Source organism: Topomyia yanbarensis, chromosome 3 (assembly GCF_030247195.1).
Source record: "Topomyia yanbarensis strain Yona2022 chromosome 3, ASM3024719v1, whole genome shotgun sequence".
Lineage (NCBI taxonomy): Eukaryota > Metazoa > Arthropoda > Insecta > Diptera > Culicidae > Topomyia > Topomyia yanbarensis.
Window position 1 is genome coordinate 84,620,882 of NC_080672.1, and position 22,681 is coordinate 84,643,562.

The 22,681-nt window shown below is 39.0% G+C and overlaps 3 protein-coding genes across 10 annotated transcripts in view; 2 read left to right on the plus strand and 1 right to left on the minus strand.

Moving 5' to 3' along the window:
* The first annotated feature begins 115 nt into the window (after positions 1–115).
* Positions 116–11,016, plus strand: LOC131687035 (retinoid-inducible serine carboxypeptidase-like). The gene is made up of 4 exons (XM_058971068.1): positions 116–223; positions 9,629–9,864; positions 9,927–10,479; positions 10,541–11,016. Exons 1-4 carry the CDS (start codon positions 154–156, stop codon positions 11,014–11,016), a joined length of 1,335 nt encoding a protein of 444 aa, XP_058827051.1. The 5' UTR covers positions 116–153.
* A 145-nt stretch (positions 11,017–11,161) lies between these two features.
* LOC131687036 (uncharacterized) lies at positions 11,162–11,557 on the minus strand. The gene has a single exon (XM_058971070.1). The coding sequence runs from the start codon at positions 11,555–11,557 to the stop codon at positions 11,162–11,164; it is 396 nt and encodes a 131-aa protein (XP_058827053.1).
* A 2,565-nt stretch (positions 11,558–14,122) lies between these two features.
* Positions 14,123–22,681, plus strand: part of LOC131692716 (far upstream element-binding protein 3) — a 29,804-nt gene continuing 21,245 nt past the window's right edge. For 3 of the 8 annotated variants that reach the window (XM_058979926.1, XM_058979930.1, XM_058979932.1), the window contains exon 1: positions 14,124–14,647. In XM_058979926.1, coding sequence (XP_058835909.1) covers positions 14,567–14,647 — 81 coding nt within the window. In that variant the 5' untranslated portion in view covers positions 14,124–14,566. Of the gene's footprint in view, positions 14,648–22,681 lie in introns of all 8 variants that reach the window. The other 5 variants (XM_058979933.1, XM_058979934.1, XM_058979931.1 and 2 more) reach the window with 4 other exon arrangements.

Below are 22,681 nucleotides of genomic sequence, written 5' to 3' on the forward strand. Positions count from 1 at the left end.
ATGAAAAAATTACCGGCAGATTCATTTTTAACTTCCGATAATAATTCTTCACAATGAAGATCACAGGTGGCTATAAAAGAAACTATTGATGCAAATACTTGTTCAGTTGTTGATCTATCTACATTCAGCGAATAGGCTATTCGTGGTTCGACGATGTTTGAACGGTTAATCATTATGTTTATGGTCGTTGGTTTTATATCATCTAAACCTTTCGTTTGCGGAGGTTAGTGAAGTGTTTGTTGTTGTAATATGTACATTGCGGTATACTTTAATCTACCTTCCCGAGGACAAGCGTGAACGGAGTTATTGTTTTCATACCTATCCCTGATTTGTAAACGTGGTTTTTAGATTAAACATAATCAGGGAGTTCGTCCAGAGTTTCTCTACAAAGTGTAATGCAGTATAGCTATTTACACGGAATACGAGACATGGAGAAACAGTACTTCATATCACTTTATCTGATCCCCATTGACATTTTGTATATTGGTTAGAAGCATTAGGATTTAAACTAGCAAAAAAAAACTACCATTATGTATAATATTCCCCCGAAAATCATTCCCCAGACAGCCACTCCCCAGAACTCCATCACCCAGAATGCATCATTTCCCAGAAAGTCATTCCCCAGAAAAGTTTTACTTTTTTATTGATTTCATCTTTTCAAACGTACTACTCGTTCCCACTTCCATCTTCGTTTGCATTGTGTTGAAACCGGAAGTTAAGACTACTGTACAGCTCGGGAATTGGCTCACGGGATTTTGTTACCCAGCCATTTCAAATGGGAGATGGATTTTTGTTTTTCCGTGGCGGAAAAAAGTCTGCACGGAAAAACCAAGATTCCTGAAGTGTAAACCCAATTCTAGAAAACGTCACGGATTTTTAAAACTCTTCACACGAAAAATCCTGCTGGAAAAGTGATGTTTTTATTACGTTTAAAAATCAGTGCTGTTCTGAATCAACGGGTATTTTTTAGAAGCAGCTGAACTTTTATTTTGGCACTTTGGAAAGATAACGGTGGAAAATTTTCCGTGATCAAAATCCCGGCCCATATCCCCCGATCAAACTCCCGAGGTATACAGTAGCCTTCAGGATGACATTATTTATTCCGAATTAACATAAAGCATTTGATAATTCATGTTGAATGCGTTGGAATGAAAATTAGGTTCTAAGACTTTACCATTCCAAAGAAACTGCAATACCAGAGAAGTTCAAATAATACTTGAAAATCACACTTTAAAGTTTATAGCGAACTTTCAAGCTGCTTAAGCTTTAATGGAACTTGAAAGCTGCTTAAGTCGCTATTAAAACATAAACGTATCGCAAAATTACTCAAAACCAGAAGCGAATAGTGATCCTGCATTGTACGCTGCTCATTCTGATGCCGTTCAGAAAATATTGGACATGGCCAATGATATTGACACCGTCATTGTGTTGGGCGACTATAACCTGCCTCATCTTCGTTGGACATTGGACGACGACCTTAACAGTCTTATCCCAATGAACGCCTCGTCAGAACAGGAAATCACTATGTGCGAGTCCATGCTGGCTGGTGGTATGCACCAAATCTGCGATCTTCAAAACATAAATGGACGTATTCTTGACCTTGCTTTTGTCAATAATAACAGCAATGTCGAGTTTCTACAGACACCAACTGAGCTACTCAAAATACTCATCTTTGATATTCTACGTCGATCGGTCCCGCCAAAACGAACACCTAGAAAGCTGCACAAAAAACACTCATGGTGGACTGGTGAGATTCGCCATCTTCGAAACATTCTTCGTAAGAAACGAAAGCGCAACAAATCGCACTACAACAAAGCGCTACTTCATCATACGGAACATCGGTACGAGACAGCCTTGGCGAATACCTTCCAGGAATATATAAACCAGTGTTCCGAAATTTCAAAATCAGTTACCTATTTCTGCTTGTATTTACCGAAACCGACAGTCACATTCAACGCTTCTCTCATTCACTTTCCAACTGAATGAAATTTCATGCCGAATCGAATGCTTGAGTGCAGAGGAAATATAAATTCATTCACCAACCAAAGCATTCATTTGTTATTATGTCGATAGTTTGAAGGCAGAAGTTAGCATCTTCTACATTTTCGAGCATAAGTGGATTGCGTAATCTATATCTGGTGCACTTTTGATCGATAATCCCTCTCAGAGCCAGCATAGAAATAAAATTCACTTTGCTTCTGAAACCGAACATGTCCGTACCTGAAAGCGCTGCGTCGGGAGAACAAATGACGATGGAAACGAACCAAAAATTTCATTCATCGCAGCGGGCATGAATTGAATTTCGTTTTCTTTCAAGTTCATGCAGCAATGTCAACTTTTTTAAGCTCTGATATAAACCGCATCCAGCATAACCTTCAGAGCGATCCTTCGTCTTTTTGGACCTTTATTAAAGAACGGAGACAGCCTGACAGAGCGCCCGTGAATGTCACGTACAAAGGTGTTACAGCTCGACAGCCGCTTGATTCAGCAAATCTTTTTGCTGATTTCTTTCGTGAGGTCTTCAGCAACTCTGAGACAACTGCCCCGGATTCATATATGAACACATTACCCACTTATAATATTGCAATATCGAACTCACCTCTACTTGAGCACGATATACGTACAGCACTGAACAACGTTGATCCCGCTAAGGGCGCCGGCCCCGATCGTTTACCTCCGAAACTAATCAAAGGATATGCAGATTCTCTTGTGGCTCCCTTCTCCATTATTTTCAATCGGTCTCTTACCGAAGGCCGGTTTCCTCGCGCATGGAAAACTGCAGCGATAACCCCCATTCACAAAACGGGAAGCGCACAGCTTGTGGAAAACTACAGACCTATTTCTATTCTCTGCTGCGTAGCAAAAGTTTTGGAGAAACTTGTATATGAACAAATGTATGCTGCCGCTAAACCTGTCATGTCTGATTTCCAGCATGGCTTTGTCAAGAAACACTCGACTCTTTCAAACCTGCTGTGGAAGAACGACACCAAGTAGACGCGGTATATTTTGACTTTTCAAAAGCTTTCGATAAAGTTCCGCATAATATTGCCATCGATAAGCTGAAAAGGCTTGGCTTTCCCTTCTGGCTAACTAATTGGCTGAAGTCCTACCTAGACAATAGATCAGCTTATGTGAAATTTCCAAGCCTTACCTCGACTGTTTTTGAATTACCGCCTGGGGTCCCGCAAGGTAGTCATCTCGGGCCTCTTATTTTCATCTTATTCATAAACGACCTCTGCGAGCGAATCCAGTCTGAAAAGCTGTTATATGCCGACGACCTGAAGATTTTCAGAAAAATAAAATCTCCTCTAGACTATGTAGTTCTTCAAGCTGACATCGACTTAGTTCAAGATTGGCGTAAACTCAACGGAATGGGTTTGAACATAAACAAGTGCAAAGTGATTAGCTTTAGCTTTAGCTTTCGATGCCGCTTAATTTCTCGTTTCGACTATAAAGTAGATGGCTGTAGCCTAGAAATGGTGTTGTCAATTAAAGACCTAGGCGTTTTATTTGACTGCAAACTGAAATTCAGCGACCATATTTCCACAATAGCTGCCAAAGCTTTTGCGACTCTAGGTTTCGTGCGAAGAAACGCTTCAGATTTCAGTGACCCGTACGTACTCAAAACATTGTACTGCTCTCTGATACGCAGTACCCTGGAATATGCTGTCCAAGTTTGGGCGCCACACAACGCAACTCAACGTGATCGAATCGAGCGAGTGCAAAAACGTTTCATACGATTTGCTCTTAGAAATCTGCAATGGCGCGACCCAGTACGTTTGCCTCCATACTCCGACCGATGCAAGCTGTTGAACATGCAGACTCTTGAACAGCGACGGGTATTACTACAGAGGCTTTTAGTATTTGACGTTATCACTGGAAACATCGATTGCCCTGATCTACTCCAGAAAGTAAACTTTTATGCTCCGCAGCGCCGATTTCGGAACCCGCCTCTTCTTTGGATTCCCCGGCATAGAACTGCATATGGACAGAGTAACCCAATCGACATGTGTTGTGTGAAGTTTGACGAAACAATTGGTGTTTTTGATTTTAATGTGTCTAAAAAGAGTTTTAAGTTAGGTATAATCAATGTATAGCATTAAGGTATTATTTTTTAACGTCTGAACGGCAGTCAGCCCAAGATATGTATAATAAATTAATTATTTAATTATTCTGCCTAAGCTCGACCCTCATTATCAGAAGGCAAAAATTAAGCCCGCACGATATTAAGCCTGTTCTAATGACCCTGCCACTTCTAGTTTTCCGATCTGTTTACTTCACATCCTTGCTCTCACTTGAGTACTATGGCTCTAAGTTTCATAACTTTCCCTACCCAGTAATCTCTAGCTAATTGAATGTCGTTAAAACGTAAAAAAAAAAAAAAAAAAAAAAAAAAATATAATAAATTAAATCAAATTATGCAGATCCCTTATACGAACTTTTGATTGCTTGGGTGTTTTCCCCAAAAAGAACTGCTCTCCAGAAAACCATTCCCTCGAAAGCAACAATTTATAGAAATCAATATTCCAGAATATACTCTTTCTCGGAAAAGGCATATCTAGAATAAACCAATGCTCAGTTCATTCCCTAGATATAACCCTTTCCTAGACATTTTTGGTAAGATGGGGAAAACACCCATATTGCTTTGAAATGGGAAAAAAATTCAGAATGTTGGTCATATTACATCTTTCGAAGAGTGCACTAGCAACATTAGACAATAGCACTATAGCAGTATTTTTACATTTCTTTTGATAATATAAACATTGCAGAATTAGTACAGGTGTGTTTTTGAGAGCCATTTGGCAACAACCATAGGAAGCGGTAGCCCCCTTCCTAGGATCCAAAAGAATGAAACAGTGTTATGTAAGTAAGGTTTTGCGGCGAAATCAAAACTTTGTGCATTACCTAAGTCAAGGAACTAATGCGGTGTCAAGCTGCTGAGGATGAGCCGCCAATAGCGGCGGCTTCTCGCAAACAAGCCAGTTATTCATTCGCATACCCGATTTACTCAAACATCGGAATTGATTCCTTCTTTCAAACATGAGCAGTTCTCTGAATTTTTATGCCAAATAACTCTTGCATGCAAACCTGTGATCTATTCGTCTGCCTGTGTTGGTGTAGGGGAACTGTGGGTAAGACAGACAGGTTGGCTAAGACGGACACATGGTTATTTTAGGCATATAACATATAAAGTTAAATTGAATTATATGAGTACTCTCTCTTCATGGATATCCTTGAATTATGAAGCACTCAATAGGCCTTGAATATTGTTAAAAGCGAAAAATGTAAGTAAACATTGATATTTAGTCGTGCATCTTCGTGCGGATGTAATTTTTACGTCTCTGATTTTAAGGTTTATCGAGAAAAAAATCAATTTTTTAGCGGATTTTTTCTTTTATTTCGATAATGTAACTCTTAAATGACATCTTCGTGGAAAATAACAGGTAAGTTCTTATACGAGTAAATAAGTGCAAGCGTTTAAAAAATATGTGTACTGGTGGGACAAGACGGCCAGTCTTGATTAATTCTATTGATTCATCCTTATATGAATGTCTGACGTGTAGAAACGAAATTCTAGCAGTCAAACGTGGAGAACCATCCAGTTAGCTGAAGTCTCACATGTAGTAGACCGCAAGATGTACGTTAATGTGACCGAGGCTGAATACGGAATTCCTAGGACCTGGAAAAGGTAGAAGACTTTGTGCAGGTCCCATATTCTGGCTATGTGTAATCGAGAAACTGATGTTACCAATTGCGTATTTAATATGTAACTTTCCAGTTTTGTATAAATGATTTGTCTGATCATTGGAAGTGATTGTATAGCTCTCTTTATGACAACGGAAAAAACGATATTAGAAAATACATCATTTGCATCAACTTTAAATTGAACCCCAAAACGTTATTTTTCACCTCGAATTGAACATATATATTAAGAAGAACCACAAACTATCCAAAACATCCGTTAGAAACAGTAAATTTTAATATTTTGTATTATGATCATCCTTTCGGCGACATGTCCGTCTTACCCCCACCATATGTCCGTTTCACCCGCAGTCTGGAAAAAGTTCAGATATTTCTTTGTTTTCTATTTCTTTCAAAAAAGATACTTGTTGATTTTTGTAACATAATCCCTCTGGGCACTCGAAAGCCAACATATGGAGCTACCACATACAGTATTTTATGTTGACAAAAACATGCTTTTACTATGTTTTATTTGAGTATAACCTTAACATGTCCGTCTTACCCCCAGTTCCCCTAGGTGTTGATTCCTTCGTTCGAGCTTTCCTTCAATCCATATTAAAATCGAAAGAAATGCACTTGCATTGGAAATGTTTCGTGCGTGGAATCAACACCTATGTTTGAATAAACGGGACAGACGAAAAGATCACAAGTTTGCATGCAAGAGTTACTTGGCATACAAATTCAAAGAATTGCTCATGTTTGAAAGAAGGAACCAAGTCCTATGTTCGAGTAATCCGGTTATACTAGAGAGGCCGCCGCTTTCGACGGCACATCCTTAGCAGCTTAACACCGCATCAGTTCTTTGAATTAGGTATGCACAAACCTTTGGCTTCACCACAAAAAAATGAATAAAAACATTAACTATTCTGGGGAATGACTTTCTGGGGAATGGGGCATTCTGGATAATGGCTTTCTAGTGAATGGCAAATTCTGGAAAATGTCTTTTTGGGGAATGGTAAATTCTGGGGAATGGTATACAATCAAATTTACAAATGAATGAGATCGTAAAATCTTTACTACCGATATCTCGAAAGAACAATCTTCCCCATTTATTGCTTAAACATAATTTCCTTGCGCTTTGGCCATTAGCAGCAGATGATGTGGTCCATTCGAGCGGTCCAATTATTGATGAGGCGTTTCGAGTGGTAATCTGCTAATTACTTGAGAGTACAGGCTTCGCCACGTAGACTTTTGTTTTCTCTAATAGCCCATCTAGAGGCGAGATATAGCACGATCAAGGTGGCCAATTGACAAGTCCAAGGCGAGAAATTAAATGGTCACCGAATTTCTGACGCAATAATTTCATAGTTCCATCGCTTGTGTGCTGTCCTATTGGCAGTAATTGTAGTCAAAACCCCAGGTAGCAACCAGCCTGTTAACATAGCACCAGATTCACCACCTCCCTCTATCATTATCTTTCCAACTGACTGAAATTTCATGCAGAATCGAATGCTTGAATTCAGAGGAAATATAGATAGAAGTCGGAATCTTCTACATTTTCGAGCATAAGTAACCTGCGTAATCTATATCTGGTGCGCTTTTGCTCAATAATCCCTATGATAAGCAGAAAGGAAACAAAATTCAATTTACTTCTGAAACCGAATATGTCCGAATCTGAATGCGCCTTGTCGGTAGAACGAATAACGAAAGAAACGAACCAAACATTTGATTCATCGCGGCGGGCATGAATTTAATTTTGTTTTCTTTAGCAGGGATGTCAATTTTTACAAGCTCTATATGGCACAATGACGGGGGCCATTCACAGTAAATGTTACCTCCAACCTAATTTTTTAAGAAATACGTACCATTGACCAACGGCACATAAAACGCACCAAACCGTTGATTTTTTGTGCTCTTAGGGTTACTTATCGGCTCTTTTGCTTATTGGCGTAGGGGAACTGGTGGTAAGTCCGACACTGTGGATAAGCGCGACACCCTACGACGTTTCCCAGAAATCCAACTTTAGATCATACAATAATGACAGGATATTATTGCTTGTGGCACTAAAAACTGGATTCTAACCGCACTGCGGGCTTACTATTTTTCTATTAAATTCTTCTAATAGACTGGTTAGTTCGACTGGTCTGTCTATGGAAGCACCATCTCTATCACTTGAAATACGTGTGTTTTAACAGTTCGCAGTTTTCAGTTGCAGTTTGATCTCTCGCACTTTGAAAGTGTGGAGTCCAGGTTGGTGGGAAGGGGCAGAACACTCTAGGAATGTATAACAAATTTGTATCAAATTAATAAACGCATTTTATTTTATTTCCATTTTTGAATGAATTGTTTAACAAACGTCCGACGCTGATCCACTTTGTTCGACGTTTTGTTGAATGTAGGGCTCACTATACCCCATAGAAAATTTGACAGTTGTGAAATTTCCTAGTCGACGATACTAAATCTTCGAGGTCGACCGATTAGTTAACCGACAAAGTTGGGGTTCGTCGGTAAACAATATCCGGCAGCATATTAAACGTCAGATTTAATCTGTTTAAATCTGGCTCCATCTGGCTTCTGTGAAAAAAATTTTGCCGGCGTCGGCGGTAAAACATGATGATGAGTTATGTTCTACCATAGACCATGCGGTAGACTTGGGTGCAACGCCCAACTCCTACTTAGCAGAAGGCAAAGAATTGTTCACATTTCCATTCGATCATGTCCATATGAGCCTGCCTAGTCCTAGTTTTCCGTTCTAAGTGTCAAGTCTTTCAATTTCATTGCTTTCGTTTCTCTAAGTCTCAAATTTGCCAAAGTCCATGTAAACAGTACAAGTGAACTGTCAAGCAAAGTGAGGTTAACTATATCAGTAAAGAACCTAATTCAGCTTAGTATTCATACACAACTGGACTCACTGTTGTTCGTTCATCCACACACATTTCTTTTATGTGTGATAAAAGTATAATGGGAAAAGTCCACATGCACATTTATCTATCTATTTATATAAAAGCAAAGACTCTATATTAAGAAGACTGATATCTCTTTCCTTCCTCCATACAAACGAAGAGCGACAGAGGTTCCAGCGCCTCTACTGGAGGAAGGTAGGAAGCTTAATGTAAAAGTGTATATGTGTGTGTGCATCACTATGGAAAGTACCACCTTTACCCGCAAGTGGCGTTACTGTTACTGTCTCCAGATTCTGGACAGAGTTGCCAGTCTTCTTGATATGCAGTCTTCGATAAAAGTCAATGTTTGTATGGTGTATGGAGTCCCAAACGGCTTAAGCGATTGTCGTAAAAATTTATACGTTGTAGACATATGTTATGGAGCGTGTTTGTTTACTATTGGTTGGGGATTATCTGTCCGCCAGATGGCGCTTCGGAACAAATTTTGTTTTACTCCTATTTCGTTGAATGTCGCAGCAACGCGCAACGGGTTGACATTAGTTTGTTATAAACCAACAGCCACCTCATGGACACATACCCTCTTCAAAACCAAAATTATCCACGCAGTATATGGAAGATCCCGCAGCATGGCCCTTCAAGCCAGGTGTTGAGCATCAGCAAACTTCTCCGGTTGGATTCGGAGAAAAAAATCTGACTTAGTCCAGATAACGTACAACCACTAAGATCAAGTAATATTTTCAATGTGTGTAAGAAATAAAACCGTCGTTTTGAAATCCCACCTGCAAATAGTCCCTTGCCACTAGCCGGCACTAAAATCGGCCAACAGGCCTGTACGGGCGTTACGTACAAACTTGGATACAATGGTGATTCATTCTTGTAAACCTGTGTGCATTGGTGATTTTCAACGTATTTGCATTTAAATGGTTTTCAAGAAATGTTTTCCTAGCTTATATGTCTGTTCTCTGTGACCCAACTACCTAATAATATCAATTATTATAAAAGTACATATAAAGTTTCTCTTTTAAATTTAAATTCTTTCGCAGATCCTCGACATGGTTTTGGACCAGGCAAACAAGATTGGGGCTTTGTGGAGGTTCGTCCTGGCGCGCATATGTTTTGGTGGCTGCACTACACAACCGACACGAACGCACAGCACTACACCAACCGCCCACTCATAGTTTGGCTGCAAGGCGGACCCGGAGCGTCCTCCACGGGCTACGGTAACTTTGAAGAGATAGGTCTACTGGATAGCAATTTGCGCGAAAGACAACACTCATGGGTTAACTGAACTGTAAGCTATCGTCTTCTGAAGTTTTTTTTATTTGATAAAAGTTTTTCTAGGTGAAGAACTACAATGTTTTGTTTGTCGACAATCCAGTTGGAAGTGGGTTTAGCTATGTGGAAAAGGATTTGTTACTGGCGAAAGATAATGCGCAGATTGGACAAGATTTGGTTACGATGATTAAGACGTTTTATCAATCGCATGAAATGTTTCGCGAAACACCCACGCACATATTCTCTGAAAGCTATGGAGGCAAAATGGCTGTGGAGTTTGCTTTTAAGTTGAATAGTGCGATCAAGCACGATATTTTTGGTTGCAACCTAAAATCAGTAGCCTTGGGCGCTCCTTGGATCTCGCCAACGGACTCAATTACTTCGTGGGCTCCATTTCTACTTAACCTAGGTTTTGTTGATACCAAAGGCTTCGGAATGATTCAAGATATGGCGAAAAATATTCATAATCTTATACAAAGAAACGAAACGGACAATGCGACAAAAATTTGGAATAAATTGGAGCAAGTTGTGACAAATGAGACTTTAGGAATCGATTGCTATAATGTACTGGTGCCGCAGCAGTTCAATCAATATAATGTTGATGACCACGATGAAGGTGGTAGGTATATTTGAATAGCTGATAATTATTTCTTTTTAATAACAATATAAAAACTGTCAAGTTCCGGCCTATAGCGAAAATGGACGATCTACTTCTTTTAGTGGCAAGCATCACCTTGAAACCTTGATGAGAGGACCAGTTAGTACAGCTTTATCAATACCCGACTACGTTCTATGGGGTTCACAGAAGGAAATGGTTTTTGCAGCCCTGTCCGAGGATTTTATGAAATCTGCGATTTTATCGGTTGAGCTTCTTCTAAATAGGACTAATATTGATATCATCATCTATACGGGGCAACTTGACTTGATAGTTTGTACACCTGGAACAGTACGCTGGGTAGAGAAACTGCGGTGGCCTGGACATAGTGGATACATATCTGCACCAAGAATGGGAATAGGATCCTCTGGCATCCTAGAAGGCTACACAAAAAGCTACGGCAAACTTTCGATGTATTGGGTTAATAGAGCGGGACACATGGTTCCTGTAGACAACCCTATGACAATGCGATATATTTTAAAGAAACACGTCGGCGTCTGATTATAAAGACCAATTGTTTTTTTTAATAGTCGTACGACAGCCTGCCAACTATACATCAGATCATGAATCAAGTTATGGACTTACCCTATTGAAATTTCTTTGCTATATAATGATCAATCATATTTTTATTTTTAATATAATATATTCACAGCGATTTATTTTGAACGATTCTTTTTAAATACGCTCCGATTTGATCCAGTAACGCTTTGTTAACCTTTTTTAGTCCCAGCGAGATAACTAATTCATCATTCTTATCGATATAATTCATTAAATACCTAATTGCCGCTTCTGTCTCATCGGAAACCGCCCCGAAGCAGTGCTTGATCGCGTATATTCGGTTCATACCGCCAGACAGCACTACCGCTGCTCCTCCATTCAGATTGTTGGATGTTTGATTACGCACTGTGTAAACGTTAGTCACTTTCTGCCGTTGTGTGATTAACAGGAAGGATTTATTTGCGAATCTGTGGTAAACGATATCAGTCGGGTTGTCGCCGACTTGAACGGTTTCTAAGCAATCAAATGCTTTTGCTTGGGACATCGCACGAACGTTTCAATCTAGCTTTACACGATGAGAAATGCTAATCATACTATCAACGTATCAGTCGTTTTATACCGATTTGAAGAACATTGTTTTTTTTTATCTAGGCGTTTATTTACATTTATCACAACACAAGTACTGTCAAAATAAATTTTGAGTGATGGGATTTGCTTTATTACCACCATTTAAATCCTTGTACTAAATAATAAAGTACTAGATTTCCACATTCGTATACCCGATAGAAAAGATATGTCGCCAGTGAAAAAGATTATACCAAATACAATCATTTTGTACTGCTAAAAATCTAAGACAATTCAGACTATTTTGCGCGACCCTTACACGTTCAATATTTTTTAATACCAGTATTGACAAAAGCATTGCATGTGTAATGGAAAAAACTTGTATCGACGATGTGGATATAATATTATGTAATAATATTATATAATAGGTCTCTGCCAGAAAATTTGGTGACTGGAAGGGTGTGAGATGTTTATGATGTCGAGCAGAGTGTATGTAAGGAGAGTGAAGACAACTGTCATGATTATTTGTCAGTAATATTCCAAACGAACAAACGACCTCTCGAAATACATGGATTTGTCTCGTTTGGAATAACACTGACAAATAATCATTGTTCCAATTTTGCAAGTGTCGTCACTCTCCTTATATGCACTCAGATGTCAACCCAGTTAGCAAATTTTCTGGCAGAGACCGTTCTGCTAGATTTCTGTAAGTCTTGGTTTGGCAGCCCTGTCAGATTTCTGCGCGTATCCTGTCGGGTTAGTTGAGCTAAGGCGAACTCGGTTTCGCTCGCGTTGTCTGGCAAATTTTGACAGGAACCGAGCTAAACCCTGGTATAACTCGGACATAAACTGTGCAAAGGTCCTGGCAATTCCTACCTGGTAGAATTTAGCACGAATCCAGCAAAACATCTGACAAAGATGTGGCAGGAAGCGTGCAGAGATCTTGGCCCTTGGGGCAGATCACTCTAGGAATGTATAAAAAATTTGCATCAAATTAGAAAAAAATGCATTTAGTTTCCATTTTTGCATCAACTTTGCACTCCCTCGCAGAAAAGTTTGTTCAAAAAACGTCCTACGCTGATCCACTTTGTTCGACGTTTTGTGGAATGTAGGGCTAGTTTTTTCGTAGGGTTTTGACGTCTTACACGCAACTCAAAAGACATTGCACGCAACGCAAAATACATTATAAATTTCTATTTTGATGGAAATAAATGCATTTAATTTCGCAAGTGATCTGCCCCTAGTCTTGGCCGTACATTTCTGGATCGATTCTGGATAAAAGTGAGCAGCATCGGTTGGTTTAACTGCCTCTGTCAGACGGTTGTTGCATTTGAGCGAATTCGTTGACAGAATTCTCACACAAATCGCGCAAAATGCTCGCAGAAACTCTGTCAGCATCAATTTCGCTTTACTCTAAGACAAGACGTGACAATCGGCTTCTTATTTTTCATTCGATATTCTTCTTTTCGCAGATTTCCACCCTGCCGAAATCTTCCGAACAGTGTTGCTATTTTTTTTTTAAATGAAAATGGATTCTTGTTAATTTATTTTATGCCTGCAATATTTTGTATCTTGAATCCATTATATTAATAAAGGGCACCGTTTTTCCATGTCATGGGTGTTTAGTAAGGTTTGATGAAACCATTCTCTGACAAATTTTAGATTACGGTTTGGTTGCTGTCTTATCTTTGTTTAAAATAATTAACCACGTATATGGCAAACGTGTGGTAGATACTTGTTCTACTTTGTCGCAAAATTTCTGCTTCATTTATTCATTTTTACTCTTTTAACGATAATAATATTATTTGCCAAAAGTAATTACATTATTTTCCACTAAATATAGCAACACTGCCAAACATCATTTCGCTATCCCTGCAGTAACATTGCGTACGGTGCAAAAAGTCAGAATCAACCAATCAGGAGCTGGAACATTCTGACGCAAAATTGGAACAAAAACGACCCCCTCTATTGTCATGTCTTGTCCTAGGCTTTACTCAACTTTTGCTAACTTTCTGCTTACCACGCTGACCGGGAAGGAGTGTCCAATGTCCATACACGCAACCGTAAAATAACCTACAGAATAAGTTCTTTTAACTTAAATTTAGGTACTTTTGAGCTGTGCGTCGCTTTCGCACTTATTAGTGTTATCAAAAACGAAAAATTTGACTCAGTCGAGGTCTTCCGTGCAGTAAGGTACTTTTAAGTTGTTTGGGGTATACTCAAAATTAGGTAAATTCAACTTAAATTTAAGTAAATAAATAATTTTTGCCGTAGTTAAATGGAAACTACCTTCAACACGGTTTACCTAATTTTACGTTCCTGCACGATACCACAAGATTGAGTCAAAAGTACTGAATTTTAGGTAGTTTTTCGGTGGCGTGTACGGTCTGTTGAAAACTCTGCCGCGTGTGTAACCCCGTCGAAAAAAGTTGCTATAATAGTTGTACTAGAATGTGACATTTCAAACTCGGCGAAAATGTGTCAGATCAGGTAAGAAGAGGGCGAAGTTTTTTCGCTTCCAGCCAGCACACCAACGGGCTAGCAGTAGGCGACGAGCCGCTCGCCATATCATTCATTAGTTTTCTCTTGCCTTGAATGGATAGTGCTTCTTGTGTGATGTGCGGAAAAATTGTATCCATATCCGTGCCCAGCAGCAGTAGCAGCAGATTCACCATCCAGGAGCGCTACCTTTTTTCTTTAGTTTTTTGTTGAGTTTCTGCTGAGTAGTTATCAACTTTTTTGGTTTTCGGGCTGTTCCAGACGGTTAGTTCCGATGAAAAACCAGTGCAGAAGTAACGAAAAACCCTTCCCCGAAGTTAGATTGAAGATTTAGGTCGACCAGAATAAAAAGGCTTCAGCCGAAAAAAGCGGACAATTTCTTGCTGCGAATGACGAGCGCGTTGTGTGTGTGAGGACCGAAAAATTTATTCTGGGTGTGCAATTTCCGTGCGAGGAAAATTTTTACTTTATTGGTTTATTTATTTTAATAATGAGTGATTATTCAAACCAGAACTCGCAAAATTTTAGTCAATCGTCAGCATTTGCAGCCGCTTTACAGAGAGCTAAACAAGTGAGTAGTAAGAAGCAAAAAGTTGTTCACTTTTAATCATTGAACCGCATTTCTAACGGGGAGCGTCTTGATCGCAACCGGAAAATGGCCGCCGCTGTATGTGGAAGTAGTGCAAACGAGGGCGAAAAATCGATACTACTAGTTTCCAACATGGAGCCCGACGTGGTTGATGGGAATTTGATTCAGTATATTTTTTTTTGATCGTAACAGTGTAGATTAGGTTTTTTTTGGTTCCCGTAGGTGAATATTGAGTGAAATTTTCAGAAAGTTGGTTATTTTGTATGGCGCCGGTGTATCTCCCTAGATTTAATACAGGAGAATTATTAAGGTAGTTGAACCCGAATATGACGGAGACAATATTTTTAGATTTGTCCCCGGAGTTCAGACCTGCACTATCCGATTTATTTCTGCTTGCTACTGGAGGCAAAAAAAGAGTGGAAAGTTTTCCGGTTTGTTCCGTGTTACTTTAAAGTATGGGATACTGGAACTGAGTGTCTGTGCGTCGATTCCACATTTTCTCAGTAACGGGACCGATATATCTAATTGAATGTTCTAACCTACAAATTAGCCTGGTTCATGCGTGATTTCCCGATTTTTTAGGCTTGTTTTTTTTTACTGTCGCTTATTTTTCTGGTGAAACCGGCAGGAACAATAAATTCAAAATGGCCGAAACCTTAAGGCGGTTGACCTTTGTAAACGTCAAAAAAATTGAAACAAATTGCATATTTTTTCTAGTTTTAAAATAAGTATCGGAAATCGGTAAAATTAATGCTCGACAAAAATGGACATTAAATTATAAAATAACATTTTGAAAAATTACCGAAATTTCACAAAATACACAGGTTGGCCCAAGGTGCTTAGAGAACAAAAGTTGCTTAGGTCGGCCTCTTAAAGCATGCTGAGTAGAGAAAATCACATGCTATTATTAATGGCGCTTTGCTTGACCCTGAAACTGAGTCAGGTGCTAACCGCAACCGCTATCAGTTCATATGTTGACAGCAGTTGGGGTTAGAACCTGACTCGTTTCGCTTCAAGCAAAACGACATAAGTGTTTGTAATTTATATATCAGTTGCGTTATAGTTATAAGGGCCTTTTTCCCGAGGCGCTAGTAATGTCATTACTGAGCAGTAATTTCACTTTTAATGATAGTGTAAGGTGAGTAATGATGGAATTTCCATACAATTCCAGTCATGTCATTACTTAGTAATGACACTTTTATTGTGCGTGTAAGGGCCCCTATAGACTATCAAACAACTCTGATCACATTCTCTACTCTAGTTCCTCGTCTTTGTTACCTAAATGTCTTTTCATGAAACAATTGGACAATTCACACATTTCTCTTCCTAACCCAAGCGGCAAAAATATTTTGTTGGTCCCATTCGTTCGATGTAGGATCTAATCGACGAATTTAGTAGGTCAACTGATCAGAAATGTTTCGTAGAATGACGAATACCAACTTGTGCACGTTGAGGAAGTCGATACGTAAACATTTAATATGGTTTTTGTTTGAGGCAACACTGAGTCAATATCTAACTTTGAATTACTGTCAAAATGTATGAACTCTAGATAAATATGTGAAGAGGGCATAGGCGCAAGTGAGAGTCTGTCTGTGTTTATCTTCTCTTTCGATTATTATGGCGTCATCACAAAACTTTCCAACATTGTTTCCATGAATATCGAAAGACTGATGTCGTCTAGCATATTATGGCAAGAGTTGAGAAGCAAACGGCCCAAAGGCCTTTTCCAATGCTCTGCGATCAACGGCAATGATGTCGACATCGTCCACATGTGTGATCTCGAGATGATAGTTCTGTTCCTTAGTGTCTCAGATCTTCGTATTGTTTCTTTAGATGCTGGATATTAGATTAGAGAGCGCATCGCCTTGCTTCAATCCATTTAACATCACAAACGAGTCGGGTGTTCCTCCATTCTAACGCTTTATTTTGACCCATCCAGCATAATCTAAGCTTTGTCGGAAGGCGATGTTATCTGCCACAATTTGCTTCCTTTCACTGTATCATAATCTTGAACTCCGCTAAAAGATGGTGAATACATATTTCCATATTAAATTTGCAAAAGGGCGAATAAGATTTGTAAACAAACTTTTATTTTGATGGTTTCTCTTAATTTACTATAATTTCAAAGCAGAAAACAATTAAAATTACTTCTACGAGGGGTACAAAATTACTAAGGGACCATTCATAAATTACGTAACGCTTTTAGGGGGGGAGGGGGTACAACAAGTTGTGACGTAGGGGGGAGGGGGAGTTAGCTAGATTGTTACGTAACATGTTTTCAACGAAGAGAAAATTTTTTTTCTGGGAATTTGTTACGTAATAGGCGAGGGGGGATGGAGAAATTTGTTACAATTTGTTACATGGGGGAGGGGGGAGTCAATTTTGGGTCAATTTTTACGTTACGTAATTTATGAATGGTCCCTAATGAGCGAAACAAGTTTGTTTACAAAAAACACTTTCACCCTTTTGACGAATTAATATTGATATTCATGATTTCCAATTGTCAATCTCGCTTTTTGGACCCAGTTTTCGTAAGTAAAAGTACGTGCTGTGGAGGCGCCCGACGTTTTGACAATCACCATCCTGCTTTTGAAATTTGGCGGGAGCTCCGCTAATCTCTTCGTTTTGAGGACGAACTGACTCCCGATTAATTCAACTTTCACAAGACATATTATTCGGCACTTAGTCGTTCTCTAATGCCGATCCACTGGCACGTTCTGCAACATTTTGCGAATGTTGGCGATGCTGTGGATCACTACAACTGTTTACTTCAGGATTGTGTTGCAGCTTCAGTCTCAAAATATCAACCTGCCATAAAGCCACCATGGTCTAATGGAACTCTCCGCAGGCCTAAAATGCTTGTGTAGCAATTTTAGTAACTTACAAATCGACGACGTCATTATTGCAGCTATAAGTTTGTCTGTAGACGTTAAGTAAATCGATTTCAGCAGAACTTACGGCGTAATCCTAAGAAATTCTGGTCGTTTGTTAACACTAACGGCCAATTTCTTCACTGGATGAAAACTGGTTTTCGCTTAAAACCAGTTTTCAGGTTGCTGGTGACCAATTAGCCGAAAACCGGTTTTCATTCATGTGAAGAAATTGGCCGTAAGAGTAAAGACGCTGAGTCCCTCTGGATCCAGAGGGATTCAACGTCGTTAACTAAGAGGAAAGAAACTCTCATCGGAAGTGTTTCTCGACAACAACGCAGTTTCCTCTACTGAAGACAGGTCCAGTTTTTTTGCATGGCACTTTTCGAGCGTCTTCTCTCAGGATTCGGCGTCGCCTAGTATGATTGACGATGCTGTTCGAGACGTCCCTTCTGATATCAGCATGGATATTTTTGCCATCGACGATGAAATGGTTTGCTCGGGTACCCAGAAAATAAAAGCATCACTCGAACACGGTCCAAGTATTATGGCTGATGCTGTATTGAAACAAATGCTCGAATATCTTGGCCGCATCATTCGCGCAACTTTTCAATATGTCGCTTCAACAGCAAACGCTTTGAGTGGACTGGAATTGTTCGGCACTATGCTCAGTTTTCAAGAAATTCGACAAACGTAATGATGAAAATGTCCTTGGAATTATTTCGCTCGGGGTTGAATCAATGCTGATTAAATCAGTGGTTAACGAAACACTATTTGCACTATATTGGGACATGTCAGCATTTCCAGGCCGTTCGGTAAACACCAATCTAGTGAGCTTCACGTCATTTCGCATGGACTTCCAAATAGATGCGAGATATATACTGATTTGAAATCCGCATTTGACAAAGTGAATCACGATACTCTTATAGCTAAGATGAAAAACCTTACTAGGTTGTTTGATTGGCTTCGATCGTATTTCGGTCATCGTCAAGTTACTGTTTGCATTGGCACTATTCAGTCTGATTGCTTGCCAAAAAGCTATAGATTGCCTCAAGGTAGTAAAATAGGAGCACTGCTTTTTTCACTGTTTATTAACGACGTTGCCGGCATTTTAAGTCCTGGTGGCAAACTATTTTTCGATGATCTCAAAATGTTTTTTCGTATTTCGTAATCAGTCGGATTTCCTGGTACTACAAGATTCAACGACATGTGTGGAATATAATGGTTTTGTGTATTCCCAAGTGCAGTGTTATCAGCTTTCGTCTTCCTAACACTATCCCTTTTGATTTTTTTTTGGAAATTAGCATCAAAGTGTTGACTACATTAAAAATCTCGTAATGTTGTTTGATTTTCTTACCATACTCTTTGGATCAATAGGATCGAAACTCGATAAGAATGGAATAACAAGATTATAACAGAACATAATTTTTGTAACATATTGTGTTATAAATTAGGTCTCGTTAGTAGTTAAAATAACAGAAATTTATAACAAGTAACAATGTGAGATATAGTTTTAAAATATTTATGTTATGTGTTTCTGATCGAGAGGCGTGTTCAGAGACGGTTTGTCAGGTAAGCGCTGCGTTTCTTGTAATGGAGTGATCCGCAAAACCTGCCGCCATATGAAGGCTGCTGTCGCTCGTTAGAGCTGCAAGCCCTTGATGAACAAATAATGATATCGCATGTAGTCTTTGTGGCTAACATGCTGCTGAGAGAATACCATGTTCCTGAGCTACTGGTACAAATACATCTTTATGTGATATCTTGTACTTTTCGCCAATGAAGTATCGCAATGGTTTGGAGGATCAACAAGTTCTCCGAACTATTTGATTTTAACATCACGTATTCAATCTCACTAGTTTTATTATGTTTCATAAAGACATTAACTGCTAGATAAACAAATTTAAGTTGTGTTACCGGACTTTATTCAGGATTTGTCGCAGGGTAAACATCTGGTCCTCGTTGATCGTCCTCCTCGAAATCCGCTTTGGTCTTCACCGACAAAGGATTCAGCCAACGGGTGAAGTCCGCTAAACAGAACCAGGGAGAGTACCGTTTGGGCGGAAATCATTAGGTCTCGATACTCATACAGCGAAGGCCCGTTTTTGGCAACCGCTTGGTGCATTTCAGGCTGACAAAAATGGGGACCATAACCTGTTTTTTCTTCTTTTCAATAAACCGAAGTTGTTTAATTATTCTTCTTTAATACCTAGACATATTCTCATAACATTTTCTGATTAGTATAATTTTTCCTAAAGGAGGTCTTCCAGTACAAAATTAAAAAAAAAAGATTTGTCTTATATGTATTTACATATTTTGCATTTTTAAGTTGAGAAAAATAAGCTCAAGGAACGATATACTCGAATTTGACTTATTTCGTCTGGTAGATCCCATCAAACATATTTTTATATGAGGCTGACAAAATCGAGGACAGACAAAATCGGGTCTTCACTGTAGTTAGCTCGATATTATGACTCTTGTTGTTGGTAGGGCATACAAACTTATCCAACCAGTTTAAAAGCATGTTTTTCTCTACTCAGGACATGGACCAATCTTCGGATTCCAGAAGTCTGGCGGTGATTTCATCCTTTCCAACTGCCTCACCGTTTTTCTGTTCTTAAACAGCACTTCTAGCGTGGGTGGATCCATAGTTTGTCCATCCCCCATCCTCGTCCTGTAAGTACCTTCCCTGCACGTTTTTCCGTTCAATAGCAACTCTATGTGTTCCTCTCACTTGGCACCCGCTCATGTACGATATGCCAATAGATTCCCGTTTCGGTCGTTATTCTTGACCGCGTCAGGGTTCTTTTTCACCTCATGTTAATCGTTTTGTAAAACTTACGCGCATAGCCTCCCTCTGCCTCGTCGAGCACCGTCATGCCCACATTTCTTACGTAGATGGAGTTTTTTTTCTCAGGTGCCACCAGTTCTCTGTTCTGGCGTGCACTGCCTATACTGCCGTGATACGCATAACAGTCCCACCTGCATAGGAAACACATAGCAAATGGGACTGTTATGCGGATCACGGCAGTATAATCGTCCCATGTAGATGGGGAATACCATAGATCATGGGACTAACTTGCGATTATGGGCAGTGCAGCCGCTGCATGCAATCGGCTACTGTGAGGGTTTTCTCGTCAGTCACTCTTGCAGTCAGTATCGAAGCAGCCGTTCCGCTGGTTTCCATGTGTGGTACGCAGGCATTGTAACCGTCATTCACTCGCGCTTATGCAATTCCTGTTCCTGGACAAGATGAGTCGCAATATTCTTCCCAAATATCGTTAGAACGATTTTTCCTCTAAAATTTCACTGATCTCATTTTTCACCAGAGAAGGGGATAATTTATTGTTTTTTTAGGAAATGAACGTGTCAAAAATTACACTAAATTACCAAGAAAACCAATAACAAAGTAGGATAGACTTGTACTAGGTATAATGTTTTTGATGTGCGCCAGATAGATAGCAAAGGAAGCAAGCACAAAAGACTACGGTGATAAACTTTTTAGCTCATTTTCCGGCAAAATTTTCTATTCGAAGAAATAGTCTTATTTAGAGGGAAAAGTTGTACTAATACCTTTTCATGTGAAAATATTAGTTTTATTTTCGAAGTGGTTAGCTATCCAGACTAGTTTATTCATATGAGTGATAAATGCAACCTCGAGTAGTACCCAACACTTCTGTTGTACTGATCGCCTCGTGGACCTTTTGCCACGCTGCGTTCAGGTTATCTCTTTTTGGCCGATCATCGATTCGTTCGCCCAGTCTTTGGGCGTAGGTTACATTGCATGGTTCTCTTACGCCTGGAACCGGATATGCTGAACAGTCTTTCGCGAATCTTACCATCAGATTATGATCAAATTCGACGTAGGGTCCGGACATAGGAGAAATGTCGACCGTCTTTCAAAACTTGTGTCCGTCGACCGTCCATCAAAGGTGTGCTTCCGAATATTCTTCCGTGTAATATGGATGCGTGACGAATGAATTAAAATTTAAAGTCACGTTAACACTCGGAATACCAAGGGGGTAAAAAGTTACGCGGACTACCAAGGGGGTCTAAAAAAATGGGAACGCTTACTTTAACCGCTCATATCTCAGCCGTTACATAGTCGATTTCAAATCTGTCTTCACCAATAGAAAGATATGTCTTTTGTGAATACGTCAAATAAAAAAAATAGAAGAATAGAGTTGTCTACCGTAAGTTACAGTAAAAAGAGTATAACAAAGTCAGTGAGAAAAAAAATGGGAACGCTTCTTTGACTTGCCATATCTTAGCTGTTTGTTCACAAATTTTAAATCTTTCTTCACCATTGGATAGGTAAATCTTTTATAAAAACAGTGAACAAAGAATGATGGAAAGCAAATTTGTATATCTGAAGTAATTGTAAAAAAAGTAATTGAGAGTCAGTGCAGACGAAATGAGTTTTTCTGTTCAAACAATCGTATCACGACCATTTGTCAGCCAATTTCAATTTTCCTTACACCAATGCAATCCTTAGAGCTTCTAGACTTGTAATATATGCAATAAATAGTAGATTTTCAAAAATTACTGTACTTTTTCGAGTTTTTAGGAGTAAAGATCTTTACAATGTACGTGGCATACGGTTGATTGAAATTCTTTGCGACTTGTTAGTTTTACGGTTTGAAAATTACCTATTTACTCAATAGTTCTACATATTATACATGGATATTATTATATCAAAATGTTTGCACAAACGTGGAGAAACACAATATTGTATGTAAGTTACTTAATAATAGAGTGTGTTAGGACGATTCAGTAAATACGAAGAAGTTCAGAATTTAAAATATTCGTCATATAACTTCAAATTTGAAGCGATGGCCTATACATTTTAATACACCAATCGATTGTAATTGATGGCGGCTACAATTTCTGAAAAAAGACATTTTTATATTTTTCTCAAAAAATAGCCAAAAGTACGTAGAAGTACAAAAATTTCATTCAGTTCGCAAATAACGTCGAATTCAAAGCGATGGCCTATACCTTTTTATATACCAATCGATTATAATTGATTTTGGTTACAATTTCTGGAAGAACAATTTTTATATTTTCTCAAAAATAGACAAAAGTACGTAGAACTACAGTAATTTCATTTAGTTGACAAATAACTTCAAGTATTCAAATCTATCAC